Source organism: Brachyhypopomus gauderio, unplaced genomic scaffold (genome assembly GCF_052324685.1).
Source record: "Brachyhypopomus gauderio isolate BG-103 unplaced genomic scaffold, BGAUD_0.2 sc80, whole genome shotgun sequence".
Classification (NCBI taxonomy): Eukaryota; Metazoa; Chordata; class Actinopteri; order Gymnotiformes; family Hypopomidae; genus Brachyhypopomus; species Brachyhypopomus gauderio.
The window spans coordinates 118,214-137,500 of record NW_027506901.1 but is presented as its reverse complement, the minus strand read 5'-3'; the positions used below and the strand labels follow the sequence as shown (position 1 = coordinate 137,500).

General features: G+C 40.2%; 1 protein-coding gene across 1 annotated transcript in view; it reads left to right on the top strand.

Moving 5' to 3' along the window:
• tpcn1 (two pore segment channel 1) overlaps window positions 1-19,287 on the top strand; it is a 36,105-nt gene that overhangs the window by 14,976 nt on the left and 1,842 nt on the right. Inside the window, exons 10-25 of the mRNA XM_076991062.1 lie at window positions 11,760-11,884; window positions 11,972-12,020; window positions 13,301-13,364; window positions 13,660-13,704; window positions 14,035-14,091; window positions 14,279-14,332; window positions 14,591-14,663; window positions 15,050-15,157; window positions 15,362-15,433; window positions 15,626-15,715; window positions 16,575-16,690; window positions 17,135-17,181; window positions 17,495-17,563; window positions 17,670-17,766; window positions 17,896-18,032; window positions 18,148-18,228. Coding sequence (XP_076847177.1) covers window positions 11,760-11,884; window positions 11,972-12,020; window positions 13,301-13,364; window positions 13,660-13,704; window positions 14,035-14,091; window positions 14,279-14,332; window positions 14,591-14,663; window positions 15,050-15,157; window positions 15,362-15,433; window positions 15,626-15,715; window positions 16,575-16,690; window positions 17,135-17,181; window positions 17,495-17,563; window positions 17,670-17,766; window positions 17,896-18,032; window positions 18,148-18,228 — 1,284 coding nt within the window. The remainder of the gene's footprint in view (window positions 1-11,759; window positions 11,885-11,971; window positions 12,021-13,300; window positions 13,365-13,659; window positions 13,705-14,034; window positions 14,092-14,278; window positions 14,333-14,590; window positions 14,664-15,049; window positions 15,158-15,361; window positions 15,434-15,625; window positions 15,716-16,574; window positions 16,691-17,134; window positions 17,182-17,494; window positions 17,564-17,669; window positions 17,767-17,895; window positions 18,033-18,147; window positions 18,229-19,287) is intronic.

Sequence of the window (19,287 nt, the reverse complement as noted above, 5' to 3'; positions counted from 1 at the left end):
ACTTAATATCATATGTAACTTAATTAAAAAATAAAATAAAATCCATGCATTAAAATATTGTTTATCTCAACTATTTAAAACACATGGAAAAACATTTTATATTTGAGAAAACATTTATTTGTGAACAGATTTACATGTCAAGTACAAGCTCATAAGGCCCTTCCAAGAACCTACAGAACATTACATTTACTAGATACAGTGGGGAAAATAAGTATTTAGTCAGTCACCAATTGTGCAAGTTCTCCCACTTAAAAAGATGAGAGAGGCCTGTAATTGACATCATAGGTAGACCTCAGCTATGAGAGACAAAATGTGAAAAAAAATTGAGAAAATCATTTTGTCTGACTTTTAAAGAATTTATTTGCAAATAATGGTGGAAAATAAGTATTTGATCACCTACAAACAAGCAAGATTTCTGGCTGTCACAGACCTGTAACTTCTTTTTTAAGAGGCTCCTCTTTCCCCCACTCATTACCTGTAATAATGGCACCTGTTTGAAGTCGTTAACAGTATAAAAGACACCTGCCCACAACCTCAAACAGTCACACTCCAAACTCCACTATTGTGAAGACGAAAGTGCTGTCGGAGGACACCAGAAACCGAATTGTAGACCTGCACCAGGCTGGGAAGACTGAATCTGCAATAGGCAAGCAGCTTGGTGTGAAGAAATCTACTGTGGGAGCAATAATCAGAAAATGGAAGACCTACAAGACCACTACTAATCTCCCTCGATCTGGGGCTCCACGCAAGATCTCAGCCCGTGGGGTCAAAATGATCACAAGAACGATAAGGAAAAATCCCAGAATCACAAGGGGGGATCTAGTGAATGACCTGCAGAAAGCTGGGACCAACGTTACAAAGGCTACCATCAGCAACACACTACGATGCCAGGGACTCAGATCTTGCAGTGCTAGACGTGTCCCCCTGCTTAAGCCAGTTCATATCCAGGCACGTCTGAAGTTTGCTAGAGAGCGTTTGGATGTTCCAGAAGAGTATTGGGAGAATGTCATATGGTCAGATGAAACCAAAGTAGAACTATTTGGTAAAAACACAACTCGTCGTGTTTGGAGGACAGTGAATGCTGAGTTGCATCCAAAGAACACCATACCAACTGTCAAGCATGGGGGTGGCAACATCATGCTTTGGGGCTGTTTCTCTGCAAAGGGACGACTGGTCCGTGTACATGAAAGAATGAATGGGGCCATGTATTGTGAGATTTTGGGTGCAATCCTCCTTCCATCAGCAAGGGCAATGAAGATGAAACGTGGCTGGGTCTTTCAGCATGACAATGATCCCAAGCACACTGCCAGGGCAACAAAGGAGTGGCTTCATAAGAAACATTTCAAAGTCCTGGAGTGGCCTAGCCAGTCTCCCGATCTCAACCCCATCGAAAACCTTTAGAGGGAGTTAAAAGTCCGTGTTGCCCGCCGACAGCCCCAAAACATCACTGCTCTAGAGGAGATCTGCATGGAGGAATGGGCCAAAATACCAGCAACAGTGTGTGCCAACCTTGTGAAGACTTACAGAAAACGTTTGACCTCTGTCATTGCCAACAGAGGATATACAACAAAGTATTGAGATGAACTTTTGTTATTGACCAAATACTTATTTTCCACCATTATTTGCAAATAAATTCTTTAAAAGTCAGACAAAATGATTTTCTTTTTCAATTTTTTTTTTTCACATTTTGTCTTTCATAGTTGAGGTCTACCTATGATGTCAATTACCGGCCTCTCTCATCTTTTTAAGTGGGAGAACTTGCACAATTGGTGACTGACTAAATACTTATTTTCCCCACTGTACAATATAAATCACAACTATAAAAGTCTGCTATCAGTATAACTCAAGGCTCCAGTTTAAGAACCACTAAGTATGACTTCTTGAGAGCCCTTACAAAAGAAAAGACTCCAAATGTCAAGTACAAGCTTATAAGGCCCTTCCAAGAACCTACAGAACATTACAAGCTCATATGGTCCTCTTTAAAGCAAACTACAAACTCAGAATGCCCTATATTTAAAAATGGGGGTGTAAAAACTCATAAGGTCCTATAAATGAAAAGAACCTACAATGCATAGTGATGTACATACTCATAAAGCCTTATTAAAGGCACCTACAGCAGATAGTGAGTTATTTATTGGAGCACCCTTGTAATATAATCCCTTGTTACGTACAAAATCTCTAATATTTTGAACTGTCCGTGTCTCCAGAATTGGGTGTTCTGCCTTTCTGCAAGCATCACATTCTATTAAAGAAGCTAACTTCCCATTCCTGGTGTGCCGCCCAAAATGTGTCATGACGGCTTTGACATCCGTGGTGATCCAAGGCTTCTTTGTGTAGGCCCTTTTCCTTTTTCTGACGAGCTCTATTATAAATAATTAATACAGTTTAATAGGATTTTTAAACAGTCATTAAGAAATAAACATGCACAAATAAAATAGAGTGAACATCAAAAATCCTACCATTATTGCCAGCAACAGAAGTCTCAGTAGTGTCTGCGCCAGCATTTTCACCTAAACAGTACATTTCAGAAATCGTTTTTGCAATAGTTTGATAACGTGCACAATTCTAAACATATGTAGAGCTATAATCCATCCTTGTACTACAGCCCTCAAAACATTAATTCCTTAATACATATGAATACTTGAACATAACAAAAGAACTGACTGTTTTGATGGCACAGCATTACAAGTATAGGACATATTTTATTGTATTATAATTTAGCAATAAACATTGGAAAACTTTAAAGTTTCTTTTAGGAATATTATCTTATGGAGCAGGACTGAAGGGAACGTTGTAGTGTAGCCTGGTGAAGGCCTCTGGCTTTGGGAAGGTTTCTGGCTTGGAGAACCTGACAGATACCTTTAGATTGAGGACCCCAGTGGAGCCCTTTGACTTAAGAATCACAGCAAAGGCCTCACACTGAAAATGGCAGATGAAGCTGGCAGTTTGGGAAGGCAGCTGTGGTATGTTGGAGGTATCTAGCTTGTGTAGCTCAGTAGGGGCCTCTGACTTGAGAAGCTTGCACTGTGACGAACGTGACTTGTATGGCTGGAGGCTTGTGGATCAGTGATGATAAAGACACTACAGCAGAGGTCTCAGACCTAGGGATTGGAAGCCCAATGGAAGATTGGTGAAACTTGGAGGGTCCTGTGGCTTGGGAGTAGTGGTGGAGGCTAGTTGCTTCTGAGCCTGTTTGACATGAGGTGAAGACCCTGGGCAGCGATAGATTAAGAGGTGACTTTTTCAGTCAGGGAGCGCCTGGCTTGAGGAGCCTAGAGGTGTCTTTTAGCTTTTGGTGTATCTGAGGCCTAGAGCTTCGGGAGTCAGGTAGGGGACTCTGGCTTGGGGAACCTAGTGGGGCACCTGGTTTGGGGATACAGTGTTGCTTAAGGAGCCCAACCATGGCCTGACAGTACCTGAAGTCCCAGAACAGCCACAGGCTGATTAATGTTAGAATTAATCAAAGTGGTGATGTCCTCCATTTTGAAGGGAAACAGAAGCAACAACAATGTCAACTGCAGGTAAGGAGACTTCAGGCCTGGTCTTCTGACTAGTAAACCCTTGTTCCAAGCTCTAGGAAGTCCGGTGAAAGCTTGGAAAGTTCAGTGGAGGGCTCTAATTTCTGGATGCCTCAGTAGAGGCCTGTGACGCAACGTAAAAACAGGGAAACAGGAACACTACATGTTCTCTACTAAATGCAAGACAGAGGCCAGTTCCTCAGCCAGAGGAACATGCACATACTGCTGATGTGATGGACCAGAGATGGGACAAGACAGATTCAGAAACAGGAGGTTGAAGACCCACTGAGCAGGAAGCAGGGAAGCTGGCTGAGTCAAAGATCTGTTGATTAAGTTGCTAGGACTGGAATAAGCCCCAGATCAGCCAGACAAATCACATAGGCATTTAACAGCAGAGAATAGAATGTCATCTCAGAACACACTACAGAACTCTCTGCTGGACTCCAGCAGAACCAGGGTGCAGATGATGTCCAAGAAGAATAAGAGTGTCTTCAGTAGACAAAGAAGCATTGGGACATAACTATTGATCTCTATTATTAAATTTTTGTCTTTTTGTTCTAACAGCCCTTCTGTTTCAGGACTCAAGTATTTAGTGTATTGGTATTTGTTCATGATTCTGTATGTGTACATTTAGTTATGATTTACAGTTTTTGACGACTGCTAACATGCGTTTCCAAATACTTGTGATACATTGTCAAAACTCTAAACACAGCAACACATTGACCTCACACAAATAGCCAAATAGTAAATATCGTGTTCAAAAGCGCATTTTCTTAACTAAATAACAACTCTGCATTTCACAATGCAAACAACTTTGTTAAAACACCTGAACCTGGTTCAGTATCCAATCATTCTTTCAAACACTAGCACATATTCTCTTTTCGAGATGAACATAGTCAATCACTGCACAACCACTGTAAAAAAACTAACATTTGATGGCAATACAGAAACAGTATTACATGTAATGTTTTACCCTCTCCCAGCAAACAACAGACATTTTACAGTAACTTCTGTTGTTTTCTTAGTCAGTTCATTTTTACTGTAATCTGCTTCATTTGGACTTTTTTTTCAAATGTGTGCATTTTTGGTAACATACTGTCTACACAATGAGTGATATTTACTGTTAGGTACTATATGGAATGTAGATTAGACAAAAAAGGAGTCAGTAACAGTTTTGCAGTAAAGGGTATATTTTACTGTATTAGGGACATTACTGTAAATTGTGGCCTAACCCAAAAAATAATTATCGTAATTGTAAACATAATTAGCCATGGTCCCATATGTGTAAAAATACACATATACAAAAAAAGCCACACAAGGGGGAAAACAGAATATACAACTGAACAGTCTTGTTAGGTCTAATCTAAACGGCCTTCAGCAGTTGGCCACATGTTTTCATCCACATCACATCTGATGTTGGCCCTTGCCATGGACCTGGGAAAGAAAAGCTTGGTATTTCTTATTCACCCCTGGCAGTCTTCAGCTGAAATGTCTCTGCAGCCGGGATCTATTGCATCCAGGAGGGACATTTGGTCATGGGGCCGATGATCATACGCCTTCCACCTCCAGACTGAAAAAAGTTCCTTAGTGGGGTTGAGGAAAGGCGAGTAGGGCGGGAGGAAAAGGGACATCACTCTTGGATGGTCTATAAACCAGTTTGTGATGACATGAGAATGCTACATTGTCCCATCACAAATGTCCTGGTGTTTCCTCCCACCTGTTCCATTTCTGCTTCTGGAACCAGTTGTTGGTAGAGTTCATTCAAAAATCAAAGAAGGTGGTCACTGTTATAGGGACCAATCTGGCATTTGTGAAGGACCAAACCAGCACTTGAGATTGCAGGACAAATCGTTATATTTGCTCCTCTCTGACCCGGTACATTACTGTACTTCATTTTATTTCATTGATCTATATGTGCAAAAAATGTGTACAACAGTAATAACTTTTCAGCTGCCTTTGTTTTTGCAGAACTTGGCATTTTATACAGTATTTAAGGTTTTGAACCTTAGGTTTTCATTTTTGGCATGCTGTGGACAAGCAATTGTAAATAAGACAAAAACAATCCAGAATTTTGTTATTGGATAACCTTGTGTGTATAGAAAATTTAAGCATTATAAAAACATGTAAAATGACTGCATTTTGTGCCATAACAACATGAATTGAACTAATAGTATAGCCACTGAAAACTGCTGTTGTGTTCACTGTGTTTGGAGTTTTGAAAATGTGACTACAGATTGGACAAACGCAGCTTAGCAGTCGTCAAAAACTGTAAAGGGACATGATTTCTATTTCAGGACTCAAGTATTTTGTGTATTGCTATTTGTTCCTGATTCTCTATAATATGTATACATTTAGTCATGGTTTAAAGGGACATGATTTCTATATCGAATCATGTATTTAGTGTCTTGCTGTTTGATTATGTCTGCCATCTTTGTACATTTATGTACACATACAGAATCATGAACAAATACCAATACACTAAATAATTGAGGCCTGAAACAGAAATCATGTCCCTTTAAACCATAACTAAATGTACACATATACACAATTAAGGACAAATACCAAGACACTAAATAGTTGTCACGATATAGCTACTATCATCCCCTGTGAACCATATATAAATGTACAAAGATGTCAGTCATAACCAACAGCAAGACACTAAATACATGACCCTGTAGGGGTTATAGTTATGAGATATAACTAACCTACCTGCTTGCCTACAACCAAGGACGGAAATAGGTGCAGAAGAAGGATTGACGTGCATAAAACTTAAATATCTGACTCCAAATTATAGTTGGTAAGAATCTAAAAGAACTCACTTCTCAAATAGATCAGTACAAGTTATAGAATATACCTAACCAACTTTATAAAGTACCTTGCTATAAACAATAGCCTGCTTTGTCAGAGGTTTATCATAAACATGCGTAGCAGATGGGATACTTTAGAGGGAATTGGCATTAGCATTGATTTACCTTTTAACTGATACTAATAATGAGCTCATCTGGCCCAGTATAGCTATAATCAAGGAAGGCCGTGGCTACACAATTAACCAGATTTATTCAATAACCAACAAAATATAAAACAATAACAACCATACTAGATTAAAGTAACAATAATACCTAATGGAAACAGAGATACCAACCGGTGCAGGCTGCCTCACGGAGAAGGACCCCAAAGGAAGCAAAAAAGAGAGCCCAGATGAAAAGAAGAGCCCAGATGAAAAAAGAGAGCCCTGCACCCACAAACTTCTCTTTTTATATCCCCCCAGCATCTCAAAGGGACAGCAGTCACAAAAACCAGGTTAACCAATGGGAATCAGGTTGCTGGTAAAGACATCAGAGTACATTTGCATACAGTGTGCATTCCATACAGGACTGTCCCCTTTGGGGTGAAGTCTACAAACCTTATCAGGGAGTGATGGAACTCTTATCCTGTTAGCATAACCTTTACCCAGTACACAACAAGCTGCAAAATAAGACTAAACATGCCACACAAACATACTGACATAACTAAAATACAAATGGTCAGTTTTATCCCATTGCTCTGGGAACCTCTTGAGGTAAACCACCATTTGTTGCCCCCCATGGTTTTATGGAAGAACACCAGATCCTGCATCCCCCACAGGAACACATCTGAGCACTCCTACAACCCGATATAGAAATCATGTCCTTTTAAACCATAACTAAATGTACACATACAGAATTATGAACAAATACCAATACACTAAATAATTGAGGCCTGAAACAGAAATCATGTCCCTTTAAACCATAACTAAATGTACACATACAGAATCATGAACAATTACCAATACACTAAATAATTGAGGCCTGAAACAGAAATCATGTCCCTTTAAACCATAACTAAATGTACACATACAGAATCATGAACAATTACCAATACACTAAATAATTGAGGCCTGAAACAGAAATCATGTCCCTTTAAACCATAACTAAATGTACACATACAGAATCATGAACAATTACCAATACACTAAATAATTGAGGCCTGAAACAGAAATCATGTCCCTTTAAACCATAACTAAATGTACACATACAGAATCATGAACAATTACCAATACACTAAATAATTGAGGCCTGAAACAGAAATCATGTCCCTTTAAACCATAACTAAATGTACACATACAGAATCATGAACAATTACCAATACACTAAATAATTGAGGCCTGAAACAGAAATCATGTCCCTTTAAACCATAACTAAATGTACACATACAGAATCATGAACAATTACCAATACACTAAATAATTGAGGCCTGAAACAGAAATCATGTCCCTTTAAACCATGACTAAATGTACACATATTATAGAGAATCAGAAACAAATACCAATACACAAAATACTTGAGTCCTGAAACAGAAATCATGCCCCTTTAAACCATAACTAAATGTACACATATACACAATTAAGGACAAATACCAAGACACTAAATAGTTGTCACGATATAGCTACTATCATCCCCTGTGAACCATATATAAATGCACAATGATGTCAGTCATAACCAACAGCAAGGCACTAAATACTTGAGTCCTGAAATAGAAATCATGTCCCTTTAAACCATAACTAAATGTACACATACAGAATCATGAACAAATACCAATACACTAAATAATTGAGGCCTGAAACAGAAATCATGTCCCTTTAAACCATGACTAAATGTACACATATTATAGAGAATCAGAAACAAATACCAATACACAAAATACTTGAGTCCTGAAACAGAAATCATGTCCCTTTAAACCATAACTAAATGTACACATATACACAATTAAGGACAAATACCAAGACACTAAATAGTTGTCACGATATAGCTACTATCATCCCCTGTGAACCATATATAAATGTACAAAGATGTCAGTCATAACCAACAGCAAGACACTAAATACATGACCCAATATAGAAATCATGTCCTTTTAAACCATAACTAAATGTACACATACAGAATTATGAACAAATACCAATACACTAAATAATTGAGGCCTGAAACAGAAATCATGTCCCTTTAAACCATAACTAAATGTACACATATACAGAATTAAGGACAAATACCAAGATAGATAGATAGATAGATAGATAGATAGATAGATAGATAGATAGATTTCTTTCTTTTCAGTTAGGGGTATGTTCAGGTAGTATGAGCTGCCGTGGGTGTGTTCTTCAGATTCATGATAGAAGCAGAAACAGTGCTTTGATGCTTCTACATGAGAAAATATGCTGTACGTGATGCAGGGTTGCCAACTTTTGACGTTCGCTTGGAGTGAGATAAATAAACTGGATATTTTTTTCCGGCGTGAGATATCGGAAGTGTGGCGTGAGAGCGTGTGAAAACGGTCAAATGCGTGTGTCTCACGCTCAATGCGTGAGAGTTGGCAACCCTGCGTGATGTTTTAGAAAGCAAATTAGCAACGCGATCATAATGCTAATTTCCGCTAGCGACCCTATGGGATTTCCAATATAAAATTAGCATCAAGCTAATTGTGCCATATAATTTCTTAGCTATTCACACCAGCACAGTACAAAACACAATATAGAATGAGTAGCTCTAGCCTGCTGTTTAGATCACAAACATTTATCAGTGCTTTGATGCTTCTACATGAGAAAGTATGCTATACGTGATGTTTTAGAAAGCAAATTAGCAACGCGATTATAATGCTAATTTCCGCTAGCGATCCTATGGGATTTCCAATATAACATTAGCATCAAGCTAATTGTGCCATATAATTTCTTAGCTATTCACACCAGCACAGTACAAAACATAATATAGAATGAGTAGCTCTAGCCTGCTGTTTAGATCACAAACATTTATCAGTGCTTTGATGCTCCTACATGAGAAAGTATGCTGTACGTGATGTTTTAGAAACCAAATTAGCAACGCGATTATAATGCTAATTTCCGCTAGCGACCCTACGGAATTTCCAATATAACATTAGCATGGAGGCGTAGAGGCCCGTTCTCTCCTTTAACGAGTCAGCGACAGACCACACCGCCACACGCACAGCGATGATCACAGCTGCTTATGAGAGTGCGAGTTTATCTGTCACCGTACCTGTTTTTATGATTTTAATTGTTTTGAATGAATGCTTGTTTTGTCATCGTAAACATATATTAAACGTCAGACGTCATGTGAATGGCCCAATATGACAAATATGTGTATTCCCCACATGGCATGAAATATAGGAAATAATACAAACAAATTACTTACTTTTAAATTCTGTGATCCTGCCCCTCCGTGAAGATCCTGCCTCTGTGAAAATCCTCCTCTTTCACGGGAAAAAATTATGCCTTCGTTCCGCGAGGAAATTGGTTACATTGTTTCGCGGGAAATGTTGTAAAAATTCCCGCCAAATTGTGTAATACTTCTATACCATTCATTGGTTTCAGAGGACATCATTGTAACACACATACACATTGTGGTATAAAAGGACATTTTTTGGAAACTCCAAAAATCTCTTGGGGATTCTTAATCCTGTAAAGCGCTTTGTGACAACATGTGTTGTGAAAAGCGCTATACAAATATATTTGATTTGATTTGATTTGATTTATTTAAGTCAGAAAACAACATTCATGCTCTCGGAATTACAAGGACACTTGGGATGTCCTTGTATACCTGGGTGTCCTTGTAAGGCTGGTCAGTAACCTTGTTTTTAGTCTTTGTAAACCATATAGACACACACACGTACACATACACACACACACACACACATACACATACACACACACGTACACACACACGTACACATACACACACACACACACACACACACACGTACACATACACACACACACACATACACACACACACACACACACACACACACACACACATGTACACACACACACACGTACACATACACACACACACACACACACACGTACACACACACACGTACACACACACGCGTACACACACACACACACGTACGTACGTACACACACACACACGTACGTACACACACACACACACACGTACACACACACACGTACACACACACACACGCTCACACACACACACATACATACACACACACACGCTCACACACACACACACACATACATACACACACACACACACACGTACACACACACACGCTCACACACACACACACGTACACACACACACATACACACGCTCACAAACACACACACATACATAAACACGTACACACACACACACATACATACACACACACACACGCTCTCACACACACGTACACACACACACACACACACACGTACACACACACACACACGCTCACACACACACACACAAGCTCACACACACACACGCTCTCACACATACACACACACACACACGTACATGCGCACACACACACACGTATGCGTACACACACGTACACGCGTACGCACACACACGTACGCACGTATGCACACACGTATGCACACACGTATGCACACACGTACGCACGTATGCACACACGTACGCACACACGTATGCACACACACACGTACGCGTGCACACACACGTATGCACACACACACGTACGCGTGCACACACACGTATGCACACACACACGTACGCGTGCACACACACGTATGCACACACACATGCTGACACATATACTCACACACAGACACACATGCTCACACGTGCACACACAAATACACACACACACACACACGTATGCACACACACACACACACACACACACACACACGTATGCACACACACACATGTACGCACACACATATGCACACACACACGCTGACACACATACTCACACACAGACACACATGCTCACACGTGCACACACAAATATATACACACACACACAAACATACACACACACACACACACTCACATACATGCTCACACACGCTGACACACATTCACACACTCTGACAAACATGCACACACACATGCGCACACACACACATGCTCACACACATGCTCACATACACACGCTCGCACACGTACTCACACACACACACACACACACACACACACACACACACACACATGCTCACACACACAGACACACATGCCCACACACAGACACACGCTCACACACACGCACACAGATGCATGTCAATAACTGACTTTGGACTGGGCTTAGTTTTCCACAGTTTTTCGTTGTGTGTTTGTGTGTTCATTTGTGTGTTCATTTGTGTGTTTGTGTGTGTGTGTGTCACGTACACACGTGTGCGTGTATTTGTACACGTGTGTGTGTGTGTGTGTGTGTGTGTGTGTGTGTGTGTGTGTTTAGAGGCCTGATGGCATTTCTCTGAAGCAGTTTGATGGTCTGCTGCGGTTCTATCGTCCACGAATGAGTGCGCGTGATCGCTTCCTGACCTTTAAAGCTCTCAACCAGTCAGGAACAACAATGCTCAGGTACACACACACACACACACACACACACACACACACACACACAGAGTCAAACTAGAATAATACTTGAAAATATTGTTTTTATTTCAGCCTCCAGGACTTTTACAGGATGTATGAGGTGATGGGTCTGAAATGGCGGGTACGTTCTGTTCTGTCCCCTACACTCCAGAACATTCCACTGAGATCCTGTCAGGATTAGGTCTGTTTTAACCAGGACTGTCAGGGTTAGGTCTATTTTTATTAGGACTGTCAGGGTTAGGTCTGTTTTAACCAGGACTGTCAGGGTTATGTCTGTTTTAACCAGGACTGTCAGGGTTAGGTCTGTTTTGAATTAGGACTGTCAGGGTTAGGTCTGTTTTTATTAGGACTGTCAGGGTTAGGTCTGTTTTAACTAGGACTGTCAGGGTTAGGTCTGTTTTAACTAGGACGGTCAGGGTTGGGTCTGTTTGAATTAGGACTGTTAGGGTTAGGTCTATTTTTATTAGGACTGTTAGGGTTAGGTCTGTTTTTATTAGGACTGTCAGGGTTAGGTCTGTTTTTATTAGGACTGTCAGGGTTAGGTCTGTTTTAACTAGGACTGTCGTACTCAATTCTATTTTACGTTTTGTGCATAACAGTGCTGTGTGATGGATACAGTCTTGACTTGTATTGTGATAAATCAAGTGCCATTAAGCCTAGAATACAAAATATGCTGACATGCAGTGCAAGCAAAGTCTGGAAACACTGCAAAATTGTTTTACCATTTGAAAAAGTATTATCCACCCAGTGTATTGCACAGAAAGTGTAAAAGTACATTCAGATATTATCCAACAGTGTCCAACCTCCAAAACAATAGTGGTGACTTTTACCCCATACAAATAAATCCCCTAAAAGTGTTTGACAGGTAATTAGCATATTCTTCATATACATATTCAGTCTGCATTTCTTAGAAGGACATTCTTTAAAAGCTTTGACTGTTAAAAAGTTTTCTAACATAATTATTATTTAGATCGATATAGGTATTTATATCGATATAAGTATCGTGATAACATTTTTGGCCATATCGCCCAGCCCCAGGGCGTAGTCACAGGGTTCATTTTGAAGACACATGATGTGAGGGGCAGGGTGACGCTGGAGCTCAAAATGCCAGCGCACATACGTAGCACATGCTGCATGTGAATCAGGACTGCTGGATCATTTCAGTAGTTTGCTTTAATCATTTCAGGGGTTTGTTTTGTAGGGTCTCATTTCCACAAATGAACTTCATTTCCACAAAGACAAAAATAACTGAACACAGAGCATTTCTCTGAAAGTTTCTGAAAGTGGAACATCTGTTTGTGTGCGTGTGCGTGTGTGTGCGTGTGCGTGTGTGTGTGTGTGTGTGTGTGTGTGTGTGTGTGTGTGTGTGTGTGTGTGTGTGTGTGTGTGTGTGTGTGACAGGCACGGCGGAGTGGCGAGTACTGGTTTGATGATCTTCCTCATACGGCCTTCCTCATTTTTAAAGGTACAGTTCCAGGGCCGGAGTGGGACACTTTTTCAGCCCAGGAGTTTCATGCCCAAATCCGGCCCAAAATTATTTTTCCCTCCCAATCGGCCCAAACTAGAGATTGACATGAGCCGGCCCATCGGGAATCCTCCCGAATCTCCCGATTAGCCACTCCGGCTCTGTACAGTTCCCTTGTATTTGTACTGCAGCCCCAGATCAGCCCGACTCCCCTGGTCCAGACTCCCCTGGTCCAGACTCCCCTGGAAACTCTGGGCAGCTTTGGAATAAGTGTTATTTTTCTTTTCCCCCACAGGGATCAACCTTGTGGTGAAATCCAAAGCTTTTCAGTATACAATGTGTAAGTTCCACATTCCTTCCAGATGTAACAAACCCTACACAGTCCAAATGTAAACCTGATAAACTTTACGCACTGACTGAACATACAGAGTCAAGAATATGAATCAAACATTTGTATTCATCAAATACATTAATCATTGATAACTTTGTTACATTCAAGGTTTGCACATTTTCATTTATGAACTGGATCCAAATTTCTGATCCAGTGTGTGTGTGTGTGTGTGTCACGTATGTGTGTGTGTCACGTATGTGTGTGTGTGATCAGCCTTGTTCTTCATGTTGAGGTAATGAGATGTAGACAGATGGGGAAATGTTTAAATTTTCTGTGCAGATATTGTTGTTGCTGTCAATGGAGTCTGGATTCTGGTGGAGACCAACATGTTAAACAGTAAGATCCCTGGAATCGTGTGGGTGTGTATGGGGGTGTGTGCGTGCGTGTGTGTGTGTGTGTGTGTTTATTTTTACCATTTTGAAATTTCAGGAACTGTTTTTGTGCATGGCACACGTGTGTGCGTGTGCATTCATGTGTGTGTACACGTGTGTGCGTGTGCATTCGTGTGTGTGTGTGTTCTCAGGTGGTTTCTCCTGGTCCAGTTTTGTTCCATGGAGTTACATCATCTTTCTCACAAGTATGTTTGACCATTTATTACACTGGACCATTACTGCATTTTCATCAGCTCACCATAGTGAGCGTAAACAGCGTGTTGCAGAGATGCCACATGCCGTGTGTGTGTTGGGGTGAAGTGTGTGTGTGTGTTGGGGTGAAGTGTGTGTGTGTGTGTTGGGGTGAAGTGTGTGTGTGTGTGTGTGTGTGTGTGTGTGTGTGTGTGTGTGTGTGTTGGGGTGAAGTGTGTGTGCTCATCTACTTCTGTCTTTTCCCGGTGAAGTTTATGGTGTGGAGGTTCTGCTAAAGGTCAGTGGCCTGGGGCCTGTGGCATACTTCAGTTCTGGATGGAACCTGTAAGAACACACACATACACAGACACATACACACACACACACGCACGTACGTACATATACACACACATTCACACATTCACAAACACACTCTCTCTCTCACACACACACACACACACACACACACACACACACACACATTCACAAACACACTATCTCTCTCACACACACACACACTCTCTCTCTCTCTCACTCACACACACACACACACACACACACACACACACACACACACACACACACACACACACACACACACACACACACATTCACAAACACACTATCTCTCTCACACACACACACACACTCTCTCTCTCTCTCACTCACACACACACACACACACACACACACACACACACTCCCTGACTCTTCTGGTTCCTTCTTTCAAGGTTTGATTTCTCTGTGACCGTCTTTGCCTTTCTGGGATTGATTGCTCTGGCCTTTGACATGGAGCCTTTCTACTTCATTGTGGTACTGAGACCCCTGCAGCTCCTTCGGTGTGTTCCTAAGCGTTTGCTTATGTCTGAGCTGTTTTGTTGGCCTTTATTATAGTATTAATAATAACAATAATAACAGGTTTGTATCATACCAAGGAAATGTTAATGGTACAATTGTAAACATATTATCTGTATATTAACATTTAAATATTAATGTAAATATTAAATGTAAACATTTCTTTCCTATTTTCCTTTGCCATCCAGCCTGTTTAAAATCAAACAACGTTATCGAAATGTGCTGGACACCATGTTTGAGCTCCTGCCACGCATGGCCAGGTGGGGGCAGTGTAACCTTGAGAACGTTCTTATTTCAGTACTAGAATATTTACTGCAAATGATAAATAATGGTCTTTTTCTTTTTCATCTCTCTCTCCCTCTCTCTCCCTCTCTCTGTCTCCCTCTCTCTCTCTCTCTCCCTCTCTCTCTCTCTCTCTCTCTCTCTCCCTCCCTCCTTTGTCATAAATCCAGTCTAGGTTTAACTCTCATTATTTTCTACTACTCTTTTGCCATTGTTGGAATGGAATTTTTTGCTGACGTCATTTATCCCAACTGCTGCAAGTACGTTCACACAATATATGATGGACACTACACAGTTAGTATATGTTAATGACACTACACAGAGTTAATATATGATAACGACACTACACAGTTAGTATGTGTTAATGACACTACACAGAGTTAATATATGATAACGACACTACACAGTTAGTATATGTTAATGACACTACACAGAGCTAATATATGATAATGACACTACACAGTTAGTATATGTTAATGACACTACACAGAGCTAATATATGATAATGACACTACAGGGTTAATAGATGATAATGACACTACAGGGTTAATAGATGATAATGACACTACAGAGTTAATAGATGATAATGACACTACAGTTATTATAAGATAATGACACTACACAGAGTTAATATATGATAACGACACTACACACAGTTAGTATATGTTAATGACACTACACAGAGCTAATATATGATAATGACACTACACAGTTAGTATATGTTAATGACACTACACAGAGCTAATATATGATAATGACACTACAGGGTTAATAGATGATAATGACACTACAGGGTTAATAGATGATAATGACACTACAGAGTTAATAGATGATAATGACACTACAGTTATTATAAGATAATGACACTACACAGAGTTAATATATGATAACGACACTACACACAGTTAGTATATGATAATGAACACTGCACACAGCTAGTATATGATAATGAGACTACACACCGTTAATGTATGATAGACACTGCACACAGTTAGTATATGATAATGACACTACACACCGTTAATGTATGATAGATACTACAAGTAGAATTCTATTTAAACTACTTATGTTACAGTAATGGTTGGATGTTATGATAATAACATCTTTGCTTGCTCTCAGTACCAGCACAGTTGCAGATTCGTATCGGCAAGTAAATGTAACTATTGGCAACCAAACGGTCCTGGAGGAGGGTTATTACTATCTAAACAACTTCAACAACATTCTCAACAGTTTTGGTTTGTACACCTGCAAATAATACAAACAGATAATACACACAATACAAAACACATAGCACACAGTATATGATCACTCTCACAATACACACAAATACAAACACAATATAACACACTCACAATACACACACACACACACACACACACACACACACAATATAACACTCACACAATACACACACAAATACAAACACACAATATAACATTCACACAATACACACACAAATAAAAACACAATATAACACACAAGCAATAAAAACACATGCATGTATACACAAATACAAACACACTGTACATACACATTCACACAATACAAACACACTGTACATACACATTCACACAATACCAACACAAAGCAACATTCTCACACACACACACTCATGCACGCACACACATGCATACGTTTTTGACAGTGCGTTTTGAGTTGACTGTTGTTAACTTCTGCAGTGACGCTGTTTGAGCTGACTGTGGTGAATAACTGGTACATCACCATGGTAAGAGTCAGACTGCTCTAAATGACTTCTGCTGCGTGTGTGTGTGTGTGTGTGTGTGTGTGTGTGTGTGTGTGTGTGTGTGTGTGTCTGAGTATGTTGGTGTATGTTTGGGTATGTTGGTGTGTGTGTGTCTGAGTATGTTGGTGTATGAGTGGGTATGTTGGTGTGTGTGTGTGTGTGTCTGAGTATGTTGGGGTGTGTGTGTGTGTGTGTGTGCGTGTAGAGTAGAACAGCTGATCATGGTATAGTTAATGAACCTAAATAATATTTTAGTGTTTCTGCAACATGAAGCAATATTGTGTTTATTTTACAGGAGGGAGTGACATCACAAACAAGCCACTGGAGCCGTCTCTACTTTATGACCTTCTACATCGTCACCATGGTGTGTGTGCAGTATGTTTATGCAGAATGTGTATATGTTTATATATACGTATATGTTTATATATAAAATATATATATATTTTATTTGCACCTGATGTTTGTTTCAGGTTGTCATGACAATAATTGTAGCCTTCATCCTCGATGCCTTTGTGTTCCGGATGAACTACAGTCGGAAGAACCGAGAAGTTCTGGACGATCCGGAAGGTTCTGAATAAATCCATAACTGCACAGAGATCCCTTCAGCACCAGAGTCACGGTTTATAGAAACATTTTAATGGGACAGAATGATAACATTTGTGTGTGTGTGGACTGTTGTGTGTGTGTGTGTGGTAGATGAGAAGGGTGTGGTGTTTGAGACAGAGGTCCACCAGGCTGAAGCTTTGCACACGTTGGATCTGTACAGACACACACTTGTTGGGACGAACCTGAGCTCTCTACAGGAAATGTGTGTCACCATGGAGAGGAATAGGGTGAGAGACACACCTCTTCACTGCCACACATAGCTTGGTTTGGGTCTGGTTTTTGTAGAGTTTAGTGACACACATTTCCTGCTTTGCTAAAAAATATTTTTTCTTCTGATTGTAGCACTCTAGTTTAGTTTTCATGGGTCGGAGGTCACGAACTAAAAGTGATTTGAGCATGAAGATGTACGAAGAAGAAATACAGGTAATCTCTGGGATGCGGTTATGATGTAATCACTGGGATACGGTTATGATGTAATCACTGGGATACAGGTATGATGATGTATAGCAGTGGTGTTTCTAAGATAGCAGTGTGAGTGGTGTTTGTAATATAGTGGTGTCTGATGGTGTTTCTAACAGGGATGCACCGAAATGAAAATTCTTAGCCGAAACCGAAAACCGAAAATGAGGAAACCAAGGCCGAAAGCCGAAAACCGGAACACCGAAATACATTATGCCAATTATTAGTAACATTGGATTTATGGCTAACCTCACTAAAATCAAGGCATTGCTATTCAAAGAATAAATCAACTACAAAATTTGATTTGAAAATATTTATTTAGCACTGACATTACAGTAATGCATATTATAAAGTAAAATTAGTGGTGGGCCGTTAACGGCGATACCGCTGACAACGGCCGACCACTAATTAAATTTAACTCGCTTGCAGACCGTTTTTATCTGAGAGGATAAATATATGTATTTTATACGAGTTAAATTTAATAATAACTGACTGGCCTGAAAGATAAATATAAATTCTCTCATAAAAACGTGACGTGAGTTGCAACAACATTAAACAGCTCAGGTAAACACACTTCTGAGAAATGTCGTCTGCTCGGCAAAACATAACGGGGCTCAATGTGCTCTATTAGCCTACGAAATCCCACATCCTCTACGACAGAGAACGGCTGATCGTCTAAGGCAACGAATTCCATAATTTTTGGTGTAATGTCCTTTGCCTTGGCGCCATCACTGGAAAACGTTTTTGCTAGCCTTTATCCAAATAAACACGTGCAGGCGATTTTTGCTTGCGTCATCACAGCACATTGTTTCGGCCGTGTTGTTTCGGTGATGAAAGTATTTTCGGTGGCCGAATTTTCGGTGCATCCCTAGTTTCTAAGATAGTGTGGGTGGTGTTTGTAATATTGCGGTGTCTGGGTGGTGTTTGTAATATTGCGGTGTCTGGGTGGTGTTTCTAAGATGGCAGTGTTTGGGTGGTGTTTGTAATATAGCGGGGATCTGGGTGGTGTTTGTAATATAGTTG